Here is a 21,605-nt window from a genome sequence, read left to right as displayed (position 1 = left end):
GGATAAGAAAGTGATTGTGCCATAGATGATTACTAAAACCACAAAATACATAGGGAATGATGGGTTAAGGAGTCTGTAAAGAAAGGTTAATTGGCTTGCATCTGCAGAATAAACATCATCACACTTACTACATCTCTGTATCTGAACCCTTCTTCCCTGCCTGTAAGCCTTTAAGGACATGGAGCTATTAGTAACAAATAGCTAAAGCTCCAGAAATGCTTTTGGATACTTCAAACATTCCTAGGAAAAAGTATCACATGTAACTTTAATGTATTTTAAATGAATCATCTGGCTGTACAGCCACATTGTATCATAGTAATTTCAATCCTTATTTACATGGCCCCTGCTGTTTTTCACATTTCAAGTCGCTGCATCTAGAATTAAAAAAACAAACCAAACCAAACCAAAAACTTCAGGGCAAATATTTCTATCTGTTTGGTAAAATGACTCGTAATGTTTTGTGTATGGACAAATTGCAAAACTATGAAGAAATCAGGACAAAAATTATAAAGGATTACACATGAAGCACTTAGATTAATGATAGATTAGAAGAATCATTTGAACAGAAAATCACAAATACAGCTCCAGAGTGAAAGTCAATGACTGGCATGATATACAAGACTAGACAGTAAAAGAGTGAAGCAGTGAATGAAATCAAGAGATGAAACTGTGGAATTTCCTTTGCTTGAGGAGTTAAAAACCACAAGGCATGACAAAGACTGTAAACATGGAGCCTGCAGCAGTAGATGGGCTAAGCCTTTACAAGTTTTCCAAATATACAGGAGAAAGCATAATGAGAAATGCTAACACAACTTTATTTGGACTTGTACTCTTAAGTACTTAGAGTGCAAGTTTACTTTTATTAATCTAGTAAATTGTGGCAATTAATTAGAGATCAGTTCCCTTTAAGTATAATATAGAGTACGGGCAGAGTAACAGCAAACACAGCGCATGTCACCGCAGTGCTGTAAATAGAATTTCTCTTGATTTGTGTTTCCAGTCTCCGCTCCGTATCACACAATTCTAAAATCACATCTCTCACGGCAGAAGCCTGGCCCTTACCCTCCACGGAAGACCTTGGCATCACTCTTTCTGTAGGTCTAGAATGAACCGCAAGTTTAACACTCTGCATTTCAGAAATCATTTGTGCTATACTTTCCTGCAAACTGTTAAACTGCTGTTGTAAACTCCCTAGACATGAACTGACTTGTTTAGTGTAGTTTAGCTGTTCGTTTAAAGGAATTAAGAGAGAATCTATTTTTATGGAGTTATTCCTGTCTTCTCTAGTTAACGAAGTGCCTTCTTTTATTTCCTGTGATGTCCTTGTTTGCAGCACGTTTTTCAGGTCAGCTATGACGTCACTGAGATCCTTCTGCTGTAAGTAATGACTGGAGGCCTGTTCTTTGATGGCTTCTTGCAGATTTATTGGGCCCTTCTGTGCTTCAAGCACCAAGACTTTTAATTCTTGCAGCCTTACTCGATTAACATAGGTAGAACCAAGAACACCTATAATGGCTCCTAGTACAGAACCAATAATAGACCAGTTCTTTGTTTTTTCAGCTCTTGTTCGCTCTTTCTCATGGCTTTCCCTTACAGCTGCAGAGAAGAGAGAGAATTTTTCTCTCTCAGATTCTTCTGCATTTAAATACGCAGCTCGGTACCTCTTCTCTTCCTGCAAGAAACACAGTGATTTGAGGGAGAAGGTATAATATGAAGCTATAAAGTCCATATTAACTGCCCCCCCCCCCGCCCCCCCTCCCAAACCCCAGTGCAGATGAAGGAATGGAAATGAAAAACATACATTAATTGTGTTTCAGAAATTTTCCTTTTAATGTGGGATTTTCTTTATTAATCCTGCTTAAGACATCATTTTAAGTCAAAACTGAGAAATGGAAAAGGTCATCAAGAAATACAGCTGATGATCCTCTACACAAGAATCTGTCACATGCTGATGAAGAAAAGGGGTATGAGTGGGGAAAGTCTTTCTCTCCCCATAATGTTAACTTTTTCAGCTCTGCTTACTTCTCCAAACACTACCCTTACCACACTTCTTCCTTTCAGTTCTAAACCCCTTAAATGGGAACTGAAAATAGGACTGGAAAGGATGTCTCGGATAGGTTCATCTCATGAATACACACGCTTCTTATGCCCCTACCTTCTCTTTCTTACCCTGCTCACAGACAAAATGTCTTCCCTTTCTCCCTCCTCACTGGCTTCAGGATGGCATTTCCTTTTGTAAGCCATTTTATCTCAGCAAAATAGCGGAAGGTTTTCTGCTTCTTTTCCTGCAGTAAAATCCCACTGTTTTAGCAAAGGAATCGCTGCTTTTGGTAGTGGTGAGCCTGTTTGTCAGCTAACTGCATCTCCCAGAACTCTTTTCATTCTTCCAAGTGTGTATTTCTTTTGTAAGATGGCACCCCTCCCTTACAGACAGCGGTGACTTGAGTTCTACCTTTCTTCATAGTCATGAAGCTCTGTTCTTCTTTAGGTCTCATCCACACAGACCTGATCCCTTTAGACAACTACAGCTCTCTAGTTCTTTCCTGATGTTCTACCCACTGATCCAGGAGCTTAGTTTAAGCTCAGGCATTGGTACCCACTCCTTGCCTGAGCTTTGCCATAGGTATACCTGCTTTCGGGCCTGTTCCCTGCTGTTCCTGCAGCTTCATCTGGATTTCCTGCATTGACTTCGGCTGCTACTTTGTTTATCTCTGATTGATGGACTGTTAATAAACATGCTTCTGTCACCAGCCCTGCTTGGCTCATCCAGCTGTGGTGCTGTAGGACTGCATCCTGTTGGTGAGGATACTGCCCAGCCTGCACTGCGGTCAACCTCATCTTCTTGCTTGCCCTCCCTTACAGAGCAGCCTCGTTCTTGCTGCTCTCTGACAAAAGCTTTAATGAATTGCCTGGGTGTCGCGGCCACATAGAAGGCAGCTGAGAGAGTTTTCATGGATTAACAACCAGAAAGGAGCTTCTCTCATCACATGGAAGGTTAATTCATTGAATCCCAGCTTTTTGTTGACTACTCATGTACAGGTCACCACTACAACAACTAATTTTCTAGGCTCGCTATCTTCAGCTTTCTTCTCCAAATTTACTACCCTATTTTAGCATTAACATATACAATTTGCATAGCAGATCAATCTGTCAATAATAATTAACTAAAACAAGTATCATAAGAAATTAACTCAGATCACTGTACTTCAGAACTGAACTGCATCTACAAGAACAGTTACTAGTGATGGAAGCAAAGCACACAACTTTTCATCATATTTGCCAGGGCTCAAGTACCAACAAATTACCTGCAGCAACCTGTGTTCCAGAGTAGCCAGTTCTAAATACTGGGTGTCATCCCGAGAGACCCTGTCTAAGCGGTCCCGAATTTCCTTCAGTTTAATCTGTTGGGCTTCCACATTTTCACGAGCCTCTCGTACTATCCCTCGAGCTATCATAAAGACACTTTCAGCCTGAGAAGAAAGAGTATTTTAGAGACTTATTACCAGACAGACCTAAATCACTAATTATAAGAATTTTATTTGGGGGGGACAACAAAACAAACCATGCTCCATTTCAATCTAAGGGATAAGCTGTATTTACTAACATGTGTAGACTAGAACACATTCATAGTATCCGTACAGACAGTCAAAGCAGCAAAAAAGACATGATTCTCCTTGGAGGATCTTTTTTGCCTCACAGCCAGTGTTTATACTTCATATAGCTCAACTCATAATTTTTAAATTTTCACATTATCTCCACGTTTACCTCTGTCACTTTTCCCTGAGCCTCTCGAACTTCATTAATTCCAACAAACTCTTCATATCTGTCCCACCAACTCTTGCATGTTGCAGACATTTTTTGAAGGGAGTTTCTTCCCATAATGGTCCCAGCTTCTGTCAGCCGATTAAGAAGACCCATGGCCATTTCTATCGCAGACTTGGCTTCAGGCCTTTTAGGTGCTGATGAGCAGTAAGTCCGCACTATGTGTAAGTTCATTTTTGGACTCCACTTTATCAACAAATGGTGATATTGCAGACCACAGGACACCGAGGACACACTTGACTTATATTTCATTGGCCCCATGTCTTGAATTTAATCACTGAATAAAAGTGCTACAAGGATGAAGAAGAAAAAGAAAAGTTATTGAAGTATGGCCAATTAATACCTCTTAAAACTACACATGTGTACTAAACCCAATAAAATTCAAGAATGGCTAAACCATCACTAGTTTTACACCATTACTTACCTAGAGAACTTTCCACAATTTTCAACAAAGGGCAGTTCTGCCACAGATTCCTGCTTTCCTGCTGTTAGTAAGTACTCCCACCATGCTTCTTGATTACTAATTCACTCACTGCATGAATAGTGATCACGTGCAGATCCAGTACCAGCAGGAGTAGCTTCAGAGTAGTTTAATGCTTCAGCATAGAAGTGATTGCCACATGAAATTTTGCCTTGTGCTTTCACACTTGAGTTTGGTGTACCATGTCACAGGTACTAACAATTCTGCAAAAGAACAGAACAGGAAAAAAGACATAGAGGGGAAAAAAATCTTGGTAAAAGAAGTGGGGCTTGATCACTCCCTTTATCTCACACTCCACAGATACACAAAGTGTTGAAGAATGCAAAGACAAAAACATAAAGGACAGAGAGAAAACACAGAAGTGCTGAACTGAACACAAGTATTCTCATGAGACTGCTTCCAAAAGTAAAACATAAGGAAGAGCCAAAAGATCAAAAAAATATCAAGTAGTGAACACACAGCTAGGGCTGCATTTTAAAATGAGCTTAAAATTCTTGCTTACACTGCAAAAGCAGACTGCTAGTTATGGTTTATTGTCTATTGATTTGTAAATAAGATCTTAATTTTCTACCGAGTGCATTCCTCTAAAAACTGTAAACAGGAAAACTTTCAAATAAAGTATTATATGAACTTTGAGTATGACTACATTAGCTTTTGACTAATATAATATAAAAACATAGCTTATTGAGAAAGCTTGATAACTGCTGCATAGTTTTTAAAAATTATTTTAAAACAGTTTTCCATGTTAATTTTAGGTGGCTAATGACATCAGGTATGTGCAAATACAGGCATCTCCATGGGAAAGGATTCTTCCTACTGAAAGACATTTTTGATAAGCTTTTAGCTGGCTACTGATTCTGAACACCACAGGTTCATTCCCTGTTAAGTATTTCTAACAAATAGTAATAATATCTAGCAGCACAGTGAAAATCTTACCAGTTGTTTTATATGCATAATATGGTAGATTGAAACCATGAGAACATGGAAATGAAGTAAGTTCTCTCTTCTTCCAGCATCACTCATATGTCTTACCTGTTACAACACCTACTACTCTACATTGCAGGCCATGCACTAAAACCAGCTCAACTTGGTCCATTCTATACTGCAAGATTTCCCTCTTTTAATTGCACTACTACATGAAGAGTTTTACCAAATATTCAGGCTATTGAGACAATATAGCAAAAAAAGAGAGAAGATTGAGATTTTTAGAAAAATTTCTATGCAGACAGTTGCAAACAGACTGCAAAGAAAGTAATCTCAGTCTAAGCTAATAGGACCTAAGGCAGTTATGAAAGCTTCATCTGCGATAACATGCCTTGTCCCTCTCTTGCTTCCCCTTGTAAGAAAATGAGTTTCCCCGGCCTACAGTCATTGACATAAACATTGTTTCAAAAGGTTTACACCCCAGTTGCTACACACACTGGACAGTGGTGGCGAGTAAGACTAGCTTTTACGGGTCCCATCTTATTTTGCAGCAGTCTCTTTTGCCACTGCCAAAATGTAAAACCAGAATTTCCGACACGCCGCCACGCATTCACAGCTCTACTTCTCACGCCTGAGGCGGGGGAAAAGGTCTGTTTTTTCCACATGACCGGCCCCTTCCTTGTCGGAGGGGACCCTTTCACCGCAGGCAGAGCCAGGACCCTAGCTCCCGGAACACTACGGCCAACACGGCGAGACCGCGGCCGCCTCTAGTAGCCACGCACAGGCCCGGGCAGCGGCACCGGTCTCACCTCAGCTACAGAAGGCGACCCGCGGGAGGGAACGGCCCGCCACGGCGGGGTCCCACCGCCAGCCCTTGCCTAGGCCGCGCCCGCCAACACCAAAGGCGGCCCGGAGCTCCGTGCGCGGTGGAGGTTGAGCCGAGCCGCTCCTTCCCCACCGTGCAGCCCTCCCCGAGGAACCGGCCGGGGCTACCAGCCCCCCGCCGCAGCACCCAGCCCGGGCACCACCTCCTACCTCCCCGCGGCCCGGCCCGGCGCCTGAGGCGGAAGCGCTACGGCGGCCGCGCGGGGCCAGGCGGAAGCGGCCGCCCAGGCGGCGCGAGGCCGCGTGCGCGCGCCGCTCGGGCGAGGGGCGGCGCGGCGGAGCGCGAGCGGAGCGGAACGGGCACCATGTCGGGCCGAGAGGGTAAGGCCGGGCCCGGGGCACCCGGCGGCCCCCCCGCGACCCGCCTCTCCCTCCCTCGCCGGTCCTCACTGTCTCCTCTGTCTTTGCAGGCGGCAAGAAGAAGCCGCTGAAGCAGCCGAAGAAGCAGTCGAAGGACCTGGACGAGGTAGGGCGGCGGGCGAGCCCCGGGGGGCCGGCTGCGGCACCGGGCCTGCCCCGCTCGGCTCTGGCCTGGGCCTCGGCCCCTGCTTGCGGCGGGGCTGCTTTCCTCGTTCATATCACCCCTCAGCTCAGCTTTCCGTAGCCATATGCATTTTATGAAACGTCACGTTTTATGAAGCGTCGTTCTGACGGTAAAACTCGCGGCCGTAAGGGACCAAGAGGTGATGCGCTGCCTTCCGCGGTCCCGGTTTTCCGGTTTTGGTTTTGTTTTTTTTTTTTTTCTGCTGACATCCCGCCTGTGTTCACGGTAAACGCAGCAGTGGAGGTTAATGGAGGAGTCCGGTGCCACGGAGGAGGCTGGAACGGCCTCGCCAAAGCAGCAGGCGGTGATGGGAAGTCTCACAAATCAACGCGGTCACAAGAGCCTAGGATAGGATACAAAAAAAACGGGGATTATCAAGTAGTTTAAATAAATTAGGTACTAGCGAATCTCACGTTAGAGACACTTAAATGTAAGGGCTCAGAGTGTGGGCATAAGCTGTTATTTCTGAGGATTGTGGAGCATGGATGAGGCAACAGTGGTTGGAAAAAGACAAATATGATGTCTCTTTGAAAAAAAAAATCACAGCTTTCTAAATAAGCTTTATTGTTAGAGAAACGGTAGAACCAATTAAGTGTTTACAAGGATTCAAGTTATAATAATGTAAAAATTAATAGCCAGTATGGATTTTAGTACAAATGTGGCAAACAAAGGAAATTCTGTTCTGTAGCAGGGCAGTGCTCTGTGTATGAGGAGAAAACCAGTAGATAGGAGGTTCTTGATGCTAGTGCACGTAACATTCTCAAATGCAAGGCAGGAACGGGACCTCTAAATGTGATGGAAGGTGAGCATGCAGCTTGCCGGAATGCCACACTCTAAAAGCAGTTACTAACGATTCAGTGTCTGACTGCAAGGGCTTATTGAGTGGGGTTTTGCAAGATTTTGTATTCAGTCGAAGTCTAAGTAATGTTTTGATTAGTGCCTTGGTTGGCTGGTTGACTAATTTACTGACAATACAGCTTACTCTCTTTGTAGAAAACAAAATCTGGAGGGGCCACAGGTTGTCAGAGGACAAGATTAGTGGTCAAAAGTAACCTTAACAAATTGGAGAAAGTTTGAAAAAATAGATTAATTTAACTAAGCATGTATGCTAAGTCCCTTTCTTTGGTAAGACTAATCAACTTATAAAACACAAGGAGAATGACTGGCTAAACTCCAGGTCCACCTGAAAGGATTTGAGACTTAGATCGTACACTGAATGTGAACCTGCAAAATCAGGTGTTGCAAAAGAAAAAAATCATACAAGATGTATAAATAAAATTTTGTGTGTCAAACATGATGTAATAATATTTCTTTTCCTCTCAGCACCGCAATACTGCAAGCACAGGGGGGCAACACATTGCAAGAAAAAAAACCTACAAAAGTGGATAAATGGGAGCAATTGATTTACTAAGAAAGACACGTTAGTCTACAGGGAAAAAAAAAACCAAACAGTTGAAAACCTGGTGAGAGAAACAGAATATTCTGTTCTGTGTGTGGTAGGTAGGGGAAGTAATAGGCTTACATTGCAGCTAGGGAAGCTTTAACATACGAAGAGGAAAACCTTCTGGTTATAAAGGTAGTTGAGCCATGGATTGGGTTGGTGAAGAGTCTATAGAATCTCAGTTGTCAAGGTCCTCAGTTTAGTTACCCCAAAATCCTGAGTGCCAAGGAAAAACACTATGGTCCCTTTCAGCCCTGCTGTCTATGAAGAATGTGTATCTAAGGGATAGAGTATGTCTGAGCTCTCTTGAATTCTGGAGGCTTTTCTAACAGGGATGCTCAACAGCTGGCTTGCCTGTACAATTTGCCAGCAGTCTCACTAGATTTCTTGGAACCAATACAAACATATTAAACCTGGGAAAATAGTGACAAATGTGTGGAAGGATTCTTTTGAAATTAATGTGTGTTTTTTGTAAAAGCAAACTTTTCTTTTTTTACATCTTATATAATCCAAGTTTTATTGTTAGACAGTGCTTGTGCACTAGGCTCCCAGTATCACTGGTGGCATATTAATGAATGGTTTTAGTGCAAACATCTAATATCAGAGGGCAGAATTAGATTATGCCATAGGAAACGATACTTGTTTAATTTCAGAAAGATAAAACAAACAAAGTTAAAGTTTAGTCATTGCATTCTGGTACAGCAAAAAAACTTTGTCATAGTTCTGCAAGGTTTTGCATATTTAGTAGTATTCAGCTGTCTTGCATCAGTTCAGTCAGATTTTTATTGCTATTGGAACATTACATTTGTTTCTCATTGCTTGTCAGTTGTTTTTGAATTTTTGGGGGAGGAGATGTTAACAAACACTGTTGTTCTTTTCTTTAGACAGATCTGGCATTTAAACAAAAGCAGAAGGAGGAGCAAAAGAAACTTGAGGAGATGAAAGCAAAGGCTGCTGGAAAAGGGCCCCTCAGTAAGTGAGGTGCCATACTGATAGGAAAAATGGAGGGCTTGCTGGCTTCAAAAATTTAATGTTTTTGCTTGAAAAACATAAAAAGGCATGTACCTCTAGGTTATTTAACATACACCAGTAAGTTGATGGCAGGTGTAGATGATAAGTAACAAATAGAGGCTAATTTTTTTTTTTTTTTCTCCTTCACTATGCAATTTCGTGCCCAAATTACTGATGCAGGTTGTGGTTTAGCAGGTGCAACAGTGTGTCTGCATGCTAACCTATTCTGGTGGGATGGTGCAGAGACATTTCTACTCTTATTTTAGCATACCATCCTTTTCTTTCCAGATATATTACTTGTAGGCTTTGCCACAGTCCTGGAAGTTTAACAAATCCAGTACTTCTTCTCTTAGAGGATTAATTTCTTCAAGAGCAGTAGATTCCTGGCAGGAAAAAAAACATGACGGGAAATTAGTCTGGCTTCAACCCTTTTGCCTAAGAGACTGTAAAGTACGCTGTGTCACAGAAGAAAGTTTGCAGCGTGCATCTGGATGGTGCATTGAGCCTAGTCTTTGTCTCAGATAGTGATAGAAGCAGATAGTGTTAATGTGAGTCTGTGCACTCGGCTTGTACTCCTTCAGCATTTGCAGTGATCGGATTAGAGATGTTAAAGGGTGCACCCTGCCTATTAATTCCCTCTAGGCGTTTTTGACCTGTGGTCCATTAATGTGACTAATCACTTTTCCATTCTGTGAAGACTGTTAAACTTTACACTTTGCTTCCTATTCTTTAGCAAGCTTTCAGTCTTGAAAGGTCCCAGAAAGACCCTTCCGGCAATCCCATAGCAACTTAGTTTCACTAATAACCTTTGCTATGGAGTCTTGTCAGATGCTGTTTGAAAATATGAAAACCCCTGGATTCACTTAGCCTTACACTTAACGATAACCTCAGAGTTCCAGCAGGTCAGTGAAGAAGGATTTACAATTTACAGGAGTCTGTTAACTTTCACAAGACTGTGTTTATTAATTTGCTTTATTACAGACTCTGTTACAGAGGTCAAGGTCAGACTCGCTGGTCTATAGTTGCCCAGTTCTTTACAGAACCCTTTTTTTATCTGGGAGCTATGCTGGCAGTCTATGAGTCCTCTGACAGAGTGGCTGTAATGGTAAGTTTCAAATCTTAGCCAGCAGTTCTGCATTTTCACATTAGAGCTTGTCATAGCTCTTGGAGGGAGTGCCATCCAGTCCCCTGACTCGGGATATTTCTTGTTTATCACAAATTGATCTAGCTCCTCTGATTTTTCAGCGTACAAAAAATGTGCCAGGTGTGGGACTCAGAATGTTTTTGGTATTACAGACAGATGCAAAACAATTCACTGAGCCTCTCTTCTGTGTCCTTACCATCCTAAACTCGTTCTGTGTAGGGCACTTCAGCTTACAGATTTTTTCGTAGTTCTTTCCTGCCTTTATTACTCTCCCTTTTTCTAGACTGAATTTCAGTCATCTGGTCCTTGTCCAATGCTTGCCAAAGCAGATAGTGATTATTATGTTATTCTGGGAGGGCTAGACTATTCCCAAGAGCCTCAGCAAGGCAATGGTGTTAGAATCAATCATACTGGAGTGTGAAGTCTGTTATTGACCATCAGCCCTTGCAGCCTATCTTGCTGTAGCCTTGCTATTCTTTTTTTCCTTTCCCCTGGTTATACATGACACAAGCTGTAAAAAAACAGCATTTACAAAAAATGCCACACTTGTTGCTGTGTTAATATGCTGTGTTCTTTCACCCTGCTGTAGTCTCTTCAATAATAGGGACTGCAGAGAACAGATAATTCCAGAGAACTGGAACTCTCATAATTCCAGTACCTGGTTCTGTAGGGCTTTGATTCCAGCTGGGGGCTCTGGTTGCTGTAGAGATATCGATGTCTTTATTCCCTTAGCCTTCAATTTGACCAGACTATACTCCTGCTGTATAAGAAATAAACAATGGAGGGTGTCCATGGAGGAACAAAGGAATTGTTGAAATATTTAGTTCTGTCATAGATTTATGGGGCATATTTGGTTCCAGGAGAAACTTGGTTTCTAAATGTTGTTATTTATTCAGAGATGTGAGATCACAAACATGGAAGAGTAGCACGTGCAACAACCATTCACCAGTGGGGATCTGAGTTGTACAGGCAGTTTAGTGGGGATTGGATTTTATGAGGAACTAAATTTGTAGCTAAACTCTCTAACAGTTGTCTAACCAGTTGTGTTGTTTCTTTTGGCAGCCAGTGGTGGAATAAAGAAGTCTGGCAAAAAGTAGTTTCATCAGACTGCAGGGTAAGAAGTGATCGAGTTACTCAATGGACCTGCAGACTTCAGAGAGTCACGAGAACTATCGTTTGGGAAACATTGTACATTTTGTTTAGTCAGAATAAATTTTTTTTTTGTTAAGATGTGATATTTTGTCTTTACCTGTAGGCTTTGTTTTAAAAATGGCGTTACTGTTTTATACTGGAAATGAAACTTTTACTGAAGACTACTTGTGACCTTATGCAGCCTGAGTGCATCTGCTAGTTTGGTAGTCATTTGTGAGAATAAATTTCAACTTCTGCTCTCTTTTGACAATGGGAGTCAGGGCCTGAGTGTTAAAATCTGCAGAGTTTTAATCTGGAGACTTAGGTTTAGCTGCAGTTGTCCAAGATGTGGCTATATCAGCGAATGCTCTCATAAGAGCTGGAAGTTTTCTCTAAACAAAACATTGGGCTATACTTCCATTGCCAGTAAAGTGGTTACCTTAGGGTGAACCACTATCCAAAACAATACTCCTTTTCATATCATTACTTAAGTACACTGTGGCGCTATGCCCTATAGCCCCAGTGGCTGCTGAACATACACTTGCCTTTGTCCTACGCCTTGTTTTCCTTGAACTTCTGCGTACTGGCAACATCACAGCTCCTTTACAGTCACAGCAATGCCTTTGGGGGGGAGAGGGGAGGGGAACAGTGCTTATGGGACTGTAACTTAATTTTTTAAATGAATAGCAGTGACAGTACGTGGGGTATGGAAACTTCAAGGAAGAAGTATGATGTTCCCAAGGTAGGAGTTAAGGGGGAAAGAATTAAGGTAGAGCACTTCTCACCCAAGTGAATGGTAATGGTGGGACAGCCTGCTCCCTCTGTCAGGAAGGGCAGCCGTTTGCCGCAAGTGGGGGATCGCTTCTGTGAACAAGGAGGCACCGACTGCATCTGTGGGGAGTGGTGTGGTAAATCTGAAGATACGTTCTGGGCTCCTAAGGAAGAGACTGCAGATGTTGGTTGCCAGTGCACAAGGTGCTGCGGAGAGGGTTTCCTTGTTAAAAAGGGTTATTTCTAGAGGGCTGGGGGCGTTACCTTCTGAGGGTGACTTAATCAGGGGACACACCATTCTTCCTCTTGGAACGCGAGGCCCCGTTTCAGCAGGGCAGGAAAGGCAGGTGCCCTCGACGCCTGGAAGAGGCCGGGGCAGGCCTTCCCCTGCCGTCAGGCCTTTCACCCCCCGCCCCCGGGGGCTGCGGCGGGCGGTGCTCGGGGCCGAGCTACCCAAGGCCGATGCGCCCCCCCCGCCAACTCACACCCAGGAGAATGGCGCATGCGCACTGACGACGGCCGCGCGCACGGCGCTCTGCGCTCGCTCACAGGCTTTTCGTGCAGGCGTGCGGCTTGCGCATGCGCAAAGCTTCCCGCCGGTCGCCCCTCCGGAGCAACCAGCGGGACAGCGCAGCCCGTCTTTGCGGTCTGTTGCTCGGTAGTGCCGCCGCAGTACGACTCCGCGGAGCTCTCACAGGCCTACGGCCGCCGGTGCCTCGCGGCCGCGCCGGGCAAAGCTTCCCGAGTCCACGACCGCACTGCGCATGCGCTGTCCTGCGGGGACAGGCGGGGGGGGTGTGCTTGCGTGCTGGCGCATGCGCCATGTGCAGAGAAGTTCCCGCCTCACGCCGAGGTGCCGGGGCGGGCGGTCCCCGCTCGGGCCTCGGCCGCGGGGCGCCGGTCAGCTCTCAGACCCGCGACCGGGAGCTTTCTCCCCAACAGTCAGAACGTGTCTAGCGTGGTAAGAGAGGTGCTTGTCTGTAGGGCCGCAGTTTGTAATCCCGAGCTGCCTGTTCCTTAACGCTGAGGAGCCGGGCCTCCCCAAAGAGAAAAACTTCCCAGACCTTTCCCTGCTGCGGGCTGCGTTTGCTACTGGCACTATGTGTGAGAGGTGTTCTCCAGCATCTGTGGACAAGGGCTTGGAGATTAGACTAGAGCAGAAGTTAGACATGTTTGTCACGTAGTTTGTCATGGGATTCTGTAAGTAAGTAAGTAAGTCCTCTATTTTTGTGGCACAGCATCCCACCAACTCTGATGGTGCAAGGGTTTATGTTAATAGTTTTCTGAATGTCCTTTATGCAGAAGTTAGGTATCCATTTTTGGGGGAGCTGGATCTTCTAGAAGACAGAACAGTGTGATGACCCCTTTCTGGTCTAAAAACATGCCTGTCTTGTCAAGCTTTCAGTGAATCAGCTTTGGTGTTAGTTTGGTGGTTTTGGAGAAAGGGGTAGCCTTGGATGCTATCGGGGAGAGGACCTCTGGTGTTCCTGTATGCTACAGTCTTAGGGGTGCAGCCATCGTAGTGGTGCAGCTAAGGGAAAGTAAGAGAAAAAATGTCCTTGTGTTGCCGAAATCCGGAATAAAACTCCTTAACAGCAATGAGAAGTTAAGAAGCAGGCACTCCTTTATTGCAGCGCTGGGCACACGGGGGATCGCTCCACCTATCGTGTGCACCTGTCTTGTCTAATGATACAGTTAAATACACACCTGTTATACATATTCATTAAGTTTCTGGGAAATGTTATACATAATCATCAACTTTCCAGTAAATCATTAGCATATGTATATGTCTCTTCACGCAGGCGCAGCAAAGGTCTCTGGTGGTCTTCAGAAGCCCTCTGGTGGTCTTTCATAGTCTTCCTCACTTGTCCGCTTCTTGACCTCCTTTAGCTGATTCTGCGCAGTATGATTCTCATCACTATCTATATTAGTTTGCATAAAAATGTATACTATGTTCTCTTTTGAAATCCAACCTTTTCAATGATTGGTCTTTCAGTTTGTTATCAAAATGGGAAAGGTAGGGAGTTTTCAAGAAGCAAATCTTCTTGGCTTCTTAAAAGAAAATATAAGCCAACGATAATCAGCTAAAAGTACAGTACTACACATTCTTTAAGTTTTTTTATCTACTATGGTTACACCCCACAACTCTATATTCCTAATATTTCAGTTGTAATCAGATTTGATTTCTTTTAAAATGTAACATTTCCCCCCTTTGAAAGTTTTGAAAATCACTTCAATACTTTCACTATAATTCTATTGATCAGTTACTATATATTGGAGGAGGTTCTGTGATTCTTTGTTCATTTTGTTGTTTTGTAACAGGTTGGATGATCATGTGATTAAAAGAAGTTTCACGAGTCAAACGTGTTAGCCGATTCATCATTCTCCAAGTTAGGATATATAATATTGCTGACAGAGTCAAACTGATCAAAACTAATATCAAAAGAACCACGATGGGGTGACACAACTTGTTCAGGATGTCTGTAGCAGTAGGTGACCATCCGAAAAGTGTGTCCCACCATTTATGTTCTGTATCTTTTTGTATTTCAAAAACCTTTAAGAGCTTCATATAAAGGTTTAGCCAACAGACCATAGTTCATTATCCATAGCCGACACCACCCGGTTATTCCTAAGAAGGTTCTCAATTCGTGGGTATTTCTCGGCTCCGGGATACTGTAAATTGTTTCTTTGTGGTCTGTTCCCAACTGTCTTTGCCCTTGTGAGATTTGAAAACCCAGATATATCACAGTCTGTTTTGTTACCTGGGCTTTAGTTCTAGAGACTTTGTATCCGCTTAACTCCAAAAAGTTTAAAAGATCAATTGTTACCTTTATACATGCTGGTCTCTCCTCTGTTGCTATCAATATGTCGTCTACATACTGTAGGAGCAAATGTCCAGGTTTGGGACCATCTCGTTTCTACATCTCAAGTTTTTTGTTAATTGGCTCCCAAAAATTGTTGGACTGTTCTTGAATCCTTGCGGCAATCTTGTCCATGTCAATTGTGGTTTTCGTCCTGTTTTTGGATTTTCCCACTCGAAAGCAAATAATTTTCGACTTCCTTTTTCCAGGGGTATACAAAAGAAAGCATTTTTTAAATCAAGCACTGTAAACCACTGGTGATTCTCCCCTAGAGCTGTTAAAAGTGTATATGGATTGGCCACTACAGGATGTATGTCTTTCACTATCTGATTTATCGCCCTCAGATCCTGTACTAATCTATATTCTCTTGATGTTTTTTTTTTTCACTGGTAAAATTGGAGTATTATATTCAGATTCACACTTCTCTAAAATTCCATATTCTAAAAATTTATCAATTAATTTCTTGGTTCCCAATCTAGCCTCAGGTTTAACTGGATACTGTTTTAATTTCACTGGTTTCACATTTTCCTTCAGTTCTACTTTTACAGGCTGTGTCATTTTAGATTTTCCAGGTATCTCTGTGTTCCAAACTGTAGGGATCACAGCATCATCAACTTCTTGTGGCATGTCCTGAATCTTAACCTTCTCTTGTATCATCAATATTTCTCCTGTCTTTGACTCTGGTATCTTTAAAAGAATTTCTCTTCCCTCAAAAGCTATCTGTGCATTCAATTTGGATAACAAATCTCGACCCAACAGGGGTATCGGACATTCTGGTACATACAAAAATTCATGTGTAATTGCTTTATTTCCAAATTTTAAATCAAGGGGTTGAAAGAATGGTCTATTTTCCTGTTTCCCAGTCGCTCCAATTATGTTCGCTGTTTTATTTCCTAATTTCCCTTTATAAGTATTCAAAACAGAATATACTGCTCCCGTATCAACTAAAAATTCAACTTTATCATTTCTCAGCTTAATTGTAACCAGAGGTTCAGCTGGGTTCCCCTCCGGTCTCCTTCATTCATTTAAAGTCATCATTTTTGCAGCCTCTTGTTGACTTATTTGCCTTTTGGGGTAATCCCTTTTCCAATGTCTATCCTCCTTATAATATGCACACTGATTCATTTCAAGGGGTGTATTAGGTTCCCGGTTACCAAAGTTTCTAAAACTTCCTCTTCCTCGAGCTCGTCTTCTTCCTCTTGCTGCATTCCCTGTTAAGACAGCTATTAATCTACTGTCTCTGATCTTTTTTTTCTTTTTTTTTTTTTGTTTTTTCTTTCTTCTCTTAATTATTATAGACTTTCCATGCTGTTTCTAACATTTTATTTAAATTTCTTGAATCCTCTCCTTCCGATTTTTGGACTTTTTGCCTTATATCAGGTGTTGACTGTTTCATAAAAAAAATCGAAGCCAATTGTTGTTCTGCTTCTGTCTCCAATTTCAAATCAGTATATTTTTAGTGGTTTCCTTCAATTTTTCCAAAAACACAGAGAGAAATTTATTTTTATCTTGATTTATTTCATATAATTTAGACCAATTCAAAGCTTTCGGCATTGCATGTTTTATTTCATACAATACCTATTTTTGATATCGAGTTAACCTTCTCCTGTGTACAGGGTCATTTGGATCCCACTGGGGATCTCTCGAAGGAAAACTCTGTTCCAAAGTTCCAGAAAGCATTCCATTCATAAGTGTTGCCTCTGCTTGTGTTTTTCCAGTTTTATTACCACCTGTTTTTCAGTACTATCCAATAAATTATTCTCCCTGACTCAATACTCCTTTCCCGTGAATGTGAGGGAGAGAGATCCTGCTCCTCCCTTGGTGGGGCTATTTCTAATTCTAGTCTCATTTCATCCTCCTTTGGCACCGTACATCTAATGTACCTCCTTCCAATATCACAAGCTGAACAACAACTCTTAACTTTCTTACTTTCTGAAGTCAATGTCATCACCAAATTGTCTCGACTAATTAACTTGCATTCTTTTTGCCAATCCGTTCTCTGCCTCAAATAAAAGAACAGATCCACATATGGCACTTCACTCCATTTACCCTCTCTCCTACAAAATAACATTAACTGTAATATAGTATTATAACTTAAAGTTCCATTTGGTGGCCATTTTTCTTGATCTTCCAAAACATACAAAGGCCACCAATGATTGCAATATTCAATCATTTGACTTTTACGTAAATCATCATGTAATTCACTCCAATGTGCCAATAAACATCCCAATGGTGATGTTTTTGGTATCTTTTCATCAGTGGTTATATTTCCCATACTCTTACTCTTAAATAGTTTGGCTAATGCCATTATGCTTATATCAAATACCAAATGCACCAAATATCAATTATCAAAGTTCCAAATATCAAAGCCCAAAAACCAAATACCAAATATCAAAAACCAAAAACCAAATACCAAATACCAAACAAATGCAAATGACAATTGTCCCAAATACACAAATGTCCAACCCAGCAATAGCTTTCGCTTATGACTTACGGGCAGACGCCTAGGCTTCTCCACAAACGGGTACCCTCTGAGCCCCAACCCTGCGAAGCTTTCGCCGCGCCTTACGGGCAGGCTATCCAAACAAATTCCAAAGAAGAAGTGCCTTACCCTTTCTCCAGGGAACGTTGCGAGGAGCTTTGCGAGTCGAGAGCGATGGTTCCCCCCCGAGAATCCCTCGGTGCCGGCTGGAGTTCGATCACCACTCGATCTCGTCCAGTCTCACTCGCAAGGTCCCATCTGGGTCGCCAAAACTGTTGCCGAAATCCGGAATAAAACTCCTTAACAGCAATGAGAAGTTAAGAAGCAGGCACTCCTTTATTGCAGCGCTGGGCACACGGGGGATCGCTCCACCTATCGTGTGCACCTGTCTTGTCTAATGATACAGTTAAATACACACCTGTTATACATATTCATTAAGTTTCTGGGAAATGTTATACATAATCATCAACTTTCCAGTAAATCATTAGCATATGTATATGTCTCTTCACGCAGGCGCAGCAAAGGTCTCTGGTGGTCTTCAGAAGCCCTCTGGTGGTCTTTCATAGTCTTCCTCACTTGTCCGCTTCTTGACCTCCTTTAGCTGATTCTGCGCAGTATGATTCTCATCACTATCTATATTAGTTTGCATAAAAATGTATACTATGTTCTCTTTTGAAATCCAACCTTTTCAATGATTGGTCTTTCAGTTTGTTATCAAAATGGGAAAGGTAGGGAGTTTTCAAGAAGCAAATCTTCTTGGCTTCTTAAAAGAAAATATAAGCCAATGATAATCAGCTAAAAGTACAGTACTACACATTCTTTAAGTTTTTTTATCTACTATGGTTACACCCCACAACTCTATATTCCTAATATTTCAGTTGTAATCAGATTTGATTTCTTTTAAAATGTAACACTTGTAAACATCAGGGGAGGTCTGAGGGTAAACAAAATGAGAGAGAGATTGTTACGACAAAAGATTATACTGTTTGTTAGTTGTCACACACCTATGTTAGATTGGCTCCTTAGTGTCTCTGATGAAGCTACTCTGGCTTTCTTACCTGAGCACTGAGATATTTCACAACCAATATGAATAAATTTAGGTGATCTACACTGGTCCAAGTGAAAAGAGCACCTAGAGCAATACAGAATAAGCACTAAATGGTGTTGGCAGCTCTGGATAAAGGCTAGAACCCTCTCTGAGGGATACAGGCAGAAGGATCATTCTCTGTATTCTGGTCACAGCTGCAATCTGAGCTGGAAGGCTGGGTAACTGCAGTAGTTATAGTCATACAACACTTCTGTCAGCAAAAGCCCATGTTACCGTAAATATATATAAGGTTTCAGTCATTTTGCACTTAAAAGGTCAAAGCACATTAATAACTGAGTGTGGTGGTGGCTGAACATGATCAGGCACCTCTGTGTCTCAAATCATGACATGACTTAGTGGCTGGGCTGGCAGCACAACACCAGAGCAACATCTTGCATTGCCTCTGGATCCCTGTCTTTAAATGAGGCTGAACTAATTTTAAACTTTCCAGAAGACCTATAGGGGTTATTTTTCTTCTTTAGATGCTTCCTAAAGATAGTATTTACTTCTCTGACTGTGAAAATGGAATTTTATTTGGTTTAATTAGAGAAAGCAAGCAAAGCACTTTCTTAATTACAAAGTAAACTTCCAGCTAGAACTGTTAAATTTCAATTGAATTTTTATGAAAGTTCAAGTTTCTATGCCTGCTTGAGGCCATATCTTTGACAGAGGGGTAAATTAATCCAATCATCTGTATGCTAACCAACTCCAGGTACATTTTTACATTTGTTCTTGCCTCTGTTTAACCTCTTTAACTACTTTAAGATGCAAAGTCAGTACCTTGGGTCTTATGGGTCAAAGTTGGACATCAATTTTAAGCAAAATTTCAACAGACCAAAAAAAGGGAGAGGAGGGAAGATCTTGGCCCAAGTTTCCTACAAGATGGGAGACATTAGTGTCTAGCAGGACTAGATTTTAACAATTCTAGAGCTACTGATAGAACTGGTATCAGTACCAGGTCTCCTGGACACTGAAAGACTTGGAGAGCCATTTGTATTAAAAACAGTTAATGAGGACAATGTGATTGATACAGTATCTGCCTCTATGTTACAGAATTGCAGCCAGAAGGCAGCCTTAGCTGACATGCTAATAGTTCATAGTCAGATCCAGATTCCTGCTGCCCTCTAAGGGGGTGAAAATCAGCCTTTGGTGACACGGAGAAAATTGTCTTCTCTAAAGGTACTTCTCTGGAGATCAGCTTGAGTCGTGCCAGCCAGATTCAAGCATGCTTGAATGCTTTTTGCATTTTCGACAAAGTTAACTTGTGTATCAGAAAACTATTCACACAAAGATGTAGGACAAAGCTGCCTTAGATATGTTGCCCAAGATATCCCCCCCTGGGGGGGGGACTGCCCCTGGCTCTGTGCAGAACACTGAAGGCAACACGAGCCACCACTGGTACCTCTTAGCGAAGAGCTCAGTTCCAACACATGAAATGCAACCATAGATACAGTGTGCTCACAATTTTGCATGCTCAGAGAAGAGTGAATACACAAGCTTGCTTTACTTTACTTACACCAGTCATATACTGACGGTGGCAGATCCTTACCAACATAGCCCAAGTGAACACCCTCCTTCTGCTGGTGTCAAAGTAGGCAACTTGGGGATGGTCGTTTAAAATGAGGAGGAAGAGGGAACGGGAGACGACGTCCTCTAGCTCTGGCCAGAATATGAGAGAAATGTATAACCTTGGCAGTGTATCAATAAGCAATTGTTTGCCCCAGGAGTTACTAAATGAAATGAATGAGGTTGCCAATCACAGTGAAGCTAACTTGAGGTGGTCTGAGTGAAATAAGAATGAAGCAGACTGAATAGAAATGTGTGCTCCACAGCATGAGAGAATATGCAAAAGTGTTTCAGCCAAAAATCAAGACAAGAGGGAAAGAGACCAAATGGCAAAGTGACAGATCGCTGCTGTGGGAGAGCTGTTCTCAATAGGCTTTAGTTTAATGTAGACATTGAACTGCCTTCCTGGCCAAGAATCCTCCTGTGTTTAGTATTAGGCTATGGAAACGAAGCTGAACAAAGGAACACTTTGATCGTATCTTTTTATATAATGCTATGTAATAAATGACATTTCATTCCTTAGTGCAGCTCCAGCTCAGTGTTAAACTAATACAAAGACAATATAGCTCCTAAATCACATATATACATAAAATTACCCACAGTCTGAAGGACACAGAAGAAACAAAGCCCAGAAGGCAGTAGGAAATGAATGTCAATGATTAAAATAGTAGCGGAATAGATGCAAATACTGTTTATAGGGAAATCCATTGAAGGATATGATTGCCATAATGAATTCAAGTTGAGCTCTAATGTTCTGAAGTACTTTGCCCACTCTTTAGAGTTAGTTCAGCTCCAAGAAAATCATACCCTACTCTGAGTTCCACATACTGATTCATGTGAGGTCTTAAATATGAAACTTCTCTAGCATAAGTCAGCCAGCCTGGAGAACGGAGTTTGAACTTCTGCTCTACCACGGACTTGCTCTGTGACCTTGCATGAGACATTTTGCATTTCAGTTTTCTTCTTTCCGCAAAATGGGGACAGTGGTATTATCTTACTTCAGAATAATATTCTGAAGCTTAATTAATAAATAATTGTACTGTACTGTGATTCTAGACTGAGAGTGGCTAAAAAAGCATGAAGTACACAACCTAAAACATCCTAAATTGCTTCACTGCACTGCCCAGTGAGCTTCAAAACACTGGGGAGTTTGTCATGCTTTGACGTTCTAGGTGATCCTCCCTCCCACAGCTGCCTTAAAGAAACAAAAAGAAAGAAGGACACAATGTAACACAGAGATACAATGGCAGTTCAAGCACAGAGCTCCAGGGTCTAACTCGCATGGACTAGTGATTACTTTGCAGCCTTTAGCAGGCCTGCCAATCTCCATCTTCCATTTCTCTCTTCTCCAGACTGTAATGGTATCATTTGAACCCCCATCTCCCAAGGGCATTATAGTGGTTTCTAAGTTATGACCTTTCAAAAATATAAAACACGTCAGTTTTTTAAATCTTT

General features: G+C 42.2%; 1 protein-coding gene and 1 long non-coding RNA gene across 6 annotated transcripts; one reads left to right on the top strand and one right to left on the bottom strand.

The window, feature by feature from the left end:
- Nucleotides 1–534: 534 nt before the first annotated feature.
- Nucleotides 535–12,574, bottom strand: CCDC51 (coiled-coil domain containing 51). Of its 5 annotated transcripts, XM_052776694.1 has the most exons (8): nt 12,419–12,574; nt 12,169–12,330; nt 9,380–9,491; nt 6,503–6,999; nt 4,247–4,506; nt 3,766–4,112; nt 3,306–3,470; nt 535–1,672 (listed from the first exon to the last, which is right to left on the bottom strand). In XM_052776694.1, the coding sequence occupies exons 6-8, from the start codon at nt 4,081–4,083 to the stop codon at nt 896–898; spliced, it is 1,260 nt and encodes a 419-aa protein (XP_052632654.1). In that variant the 5' UTR covers nt 4,084–4,112; nt 4,247–4,506; nt 6,503–6,999; nt 9,380–9,491; nt 12,169–12,330; nt 12,419–12,574; the 3' UTR covers nt 535–895. The 5 variants fall into 5 exon arrangements, with proteins under 5 accessions (XP_052632654.1, XP_052632655.1, XP_052632657.1 ...); XM_052776695.1 differs by lacking the exons at nt 9,380–9,491; nt 12,169–12,330; nt 12,419–12,574 and having other exon boundaries at nt 6,503–7,190; XM_052776697.1 differs by lacking the exons at nt 6,503–6,999; nt 9,380–9,491; nt 12,169–12,330; nt 12,419–12,574 and adding an exon at nt 6,263–6,335.
- LOC128136726 (uncharacterized) lies at nt 6,312–11,487 on the top strand. The gene is made up of 4 exons (XR_008233455.1): nt 6,312–6,433; nt 6,523–6,578; nt 8,982–9,069; nt 11,315–11,487. It is a non-coding gene; the product is annotated as an uncharacterized LOC128136726 (long non-coding RNA).
- Nucleotides 12,575–21,605: the final 9,031 nt, after the last annotated feature.

Source organism: Harpia harpyja, chromosome Z (genome assembly GCF_026419915.1).
Source record: "Harpia harpyja isolate bHarHar1 chromosome Z, bHarHar1 primary haplotype, whole genome shotgun sequence".
In the NCBI taxonomy this organism is placed as follows: Eukaryota; Metazoa; Chordata; class Aves; order Accipitriformes; family Accipitridae; genus Harpia; species Harpia harpyja.
This window is presented reverse-complemented; position numbering and strand designations above follow the sequence as displayed.

Excerpts from the sequence above, each read along its gene's own strand:
- CCDC51 (XM_052776694.1), bottom strand. The coding sequence starts at position 4,083 with ATGGGGCCAATGAAATATAAGTCAAGTGTGTCCTCGGTGTCCTGTGGT. Across the intron at positions 3,471-3,765 it reads CTCAGGGAAAAGTGACAGAG|GCTGAAAGTGTCTTTATGAT; the intron begins GTAAACGTGGAG and ends CTTTCTTCTCAG. Across the intron at positions 1,673-3,305 it reads TGGAACACAGGTTGCTGCAG|GAAGAGAAGAGGTACCGAGC; the intron begins GTAATTTGTTGG and ends TGTTTCTTGCAG.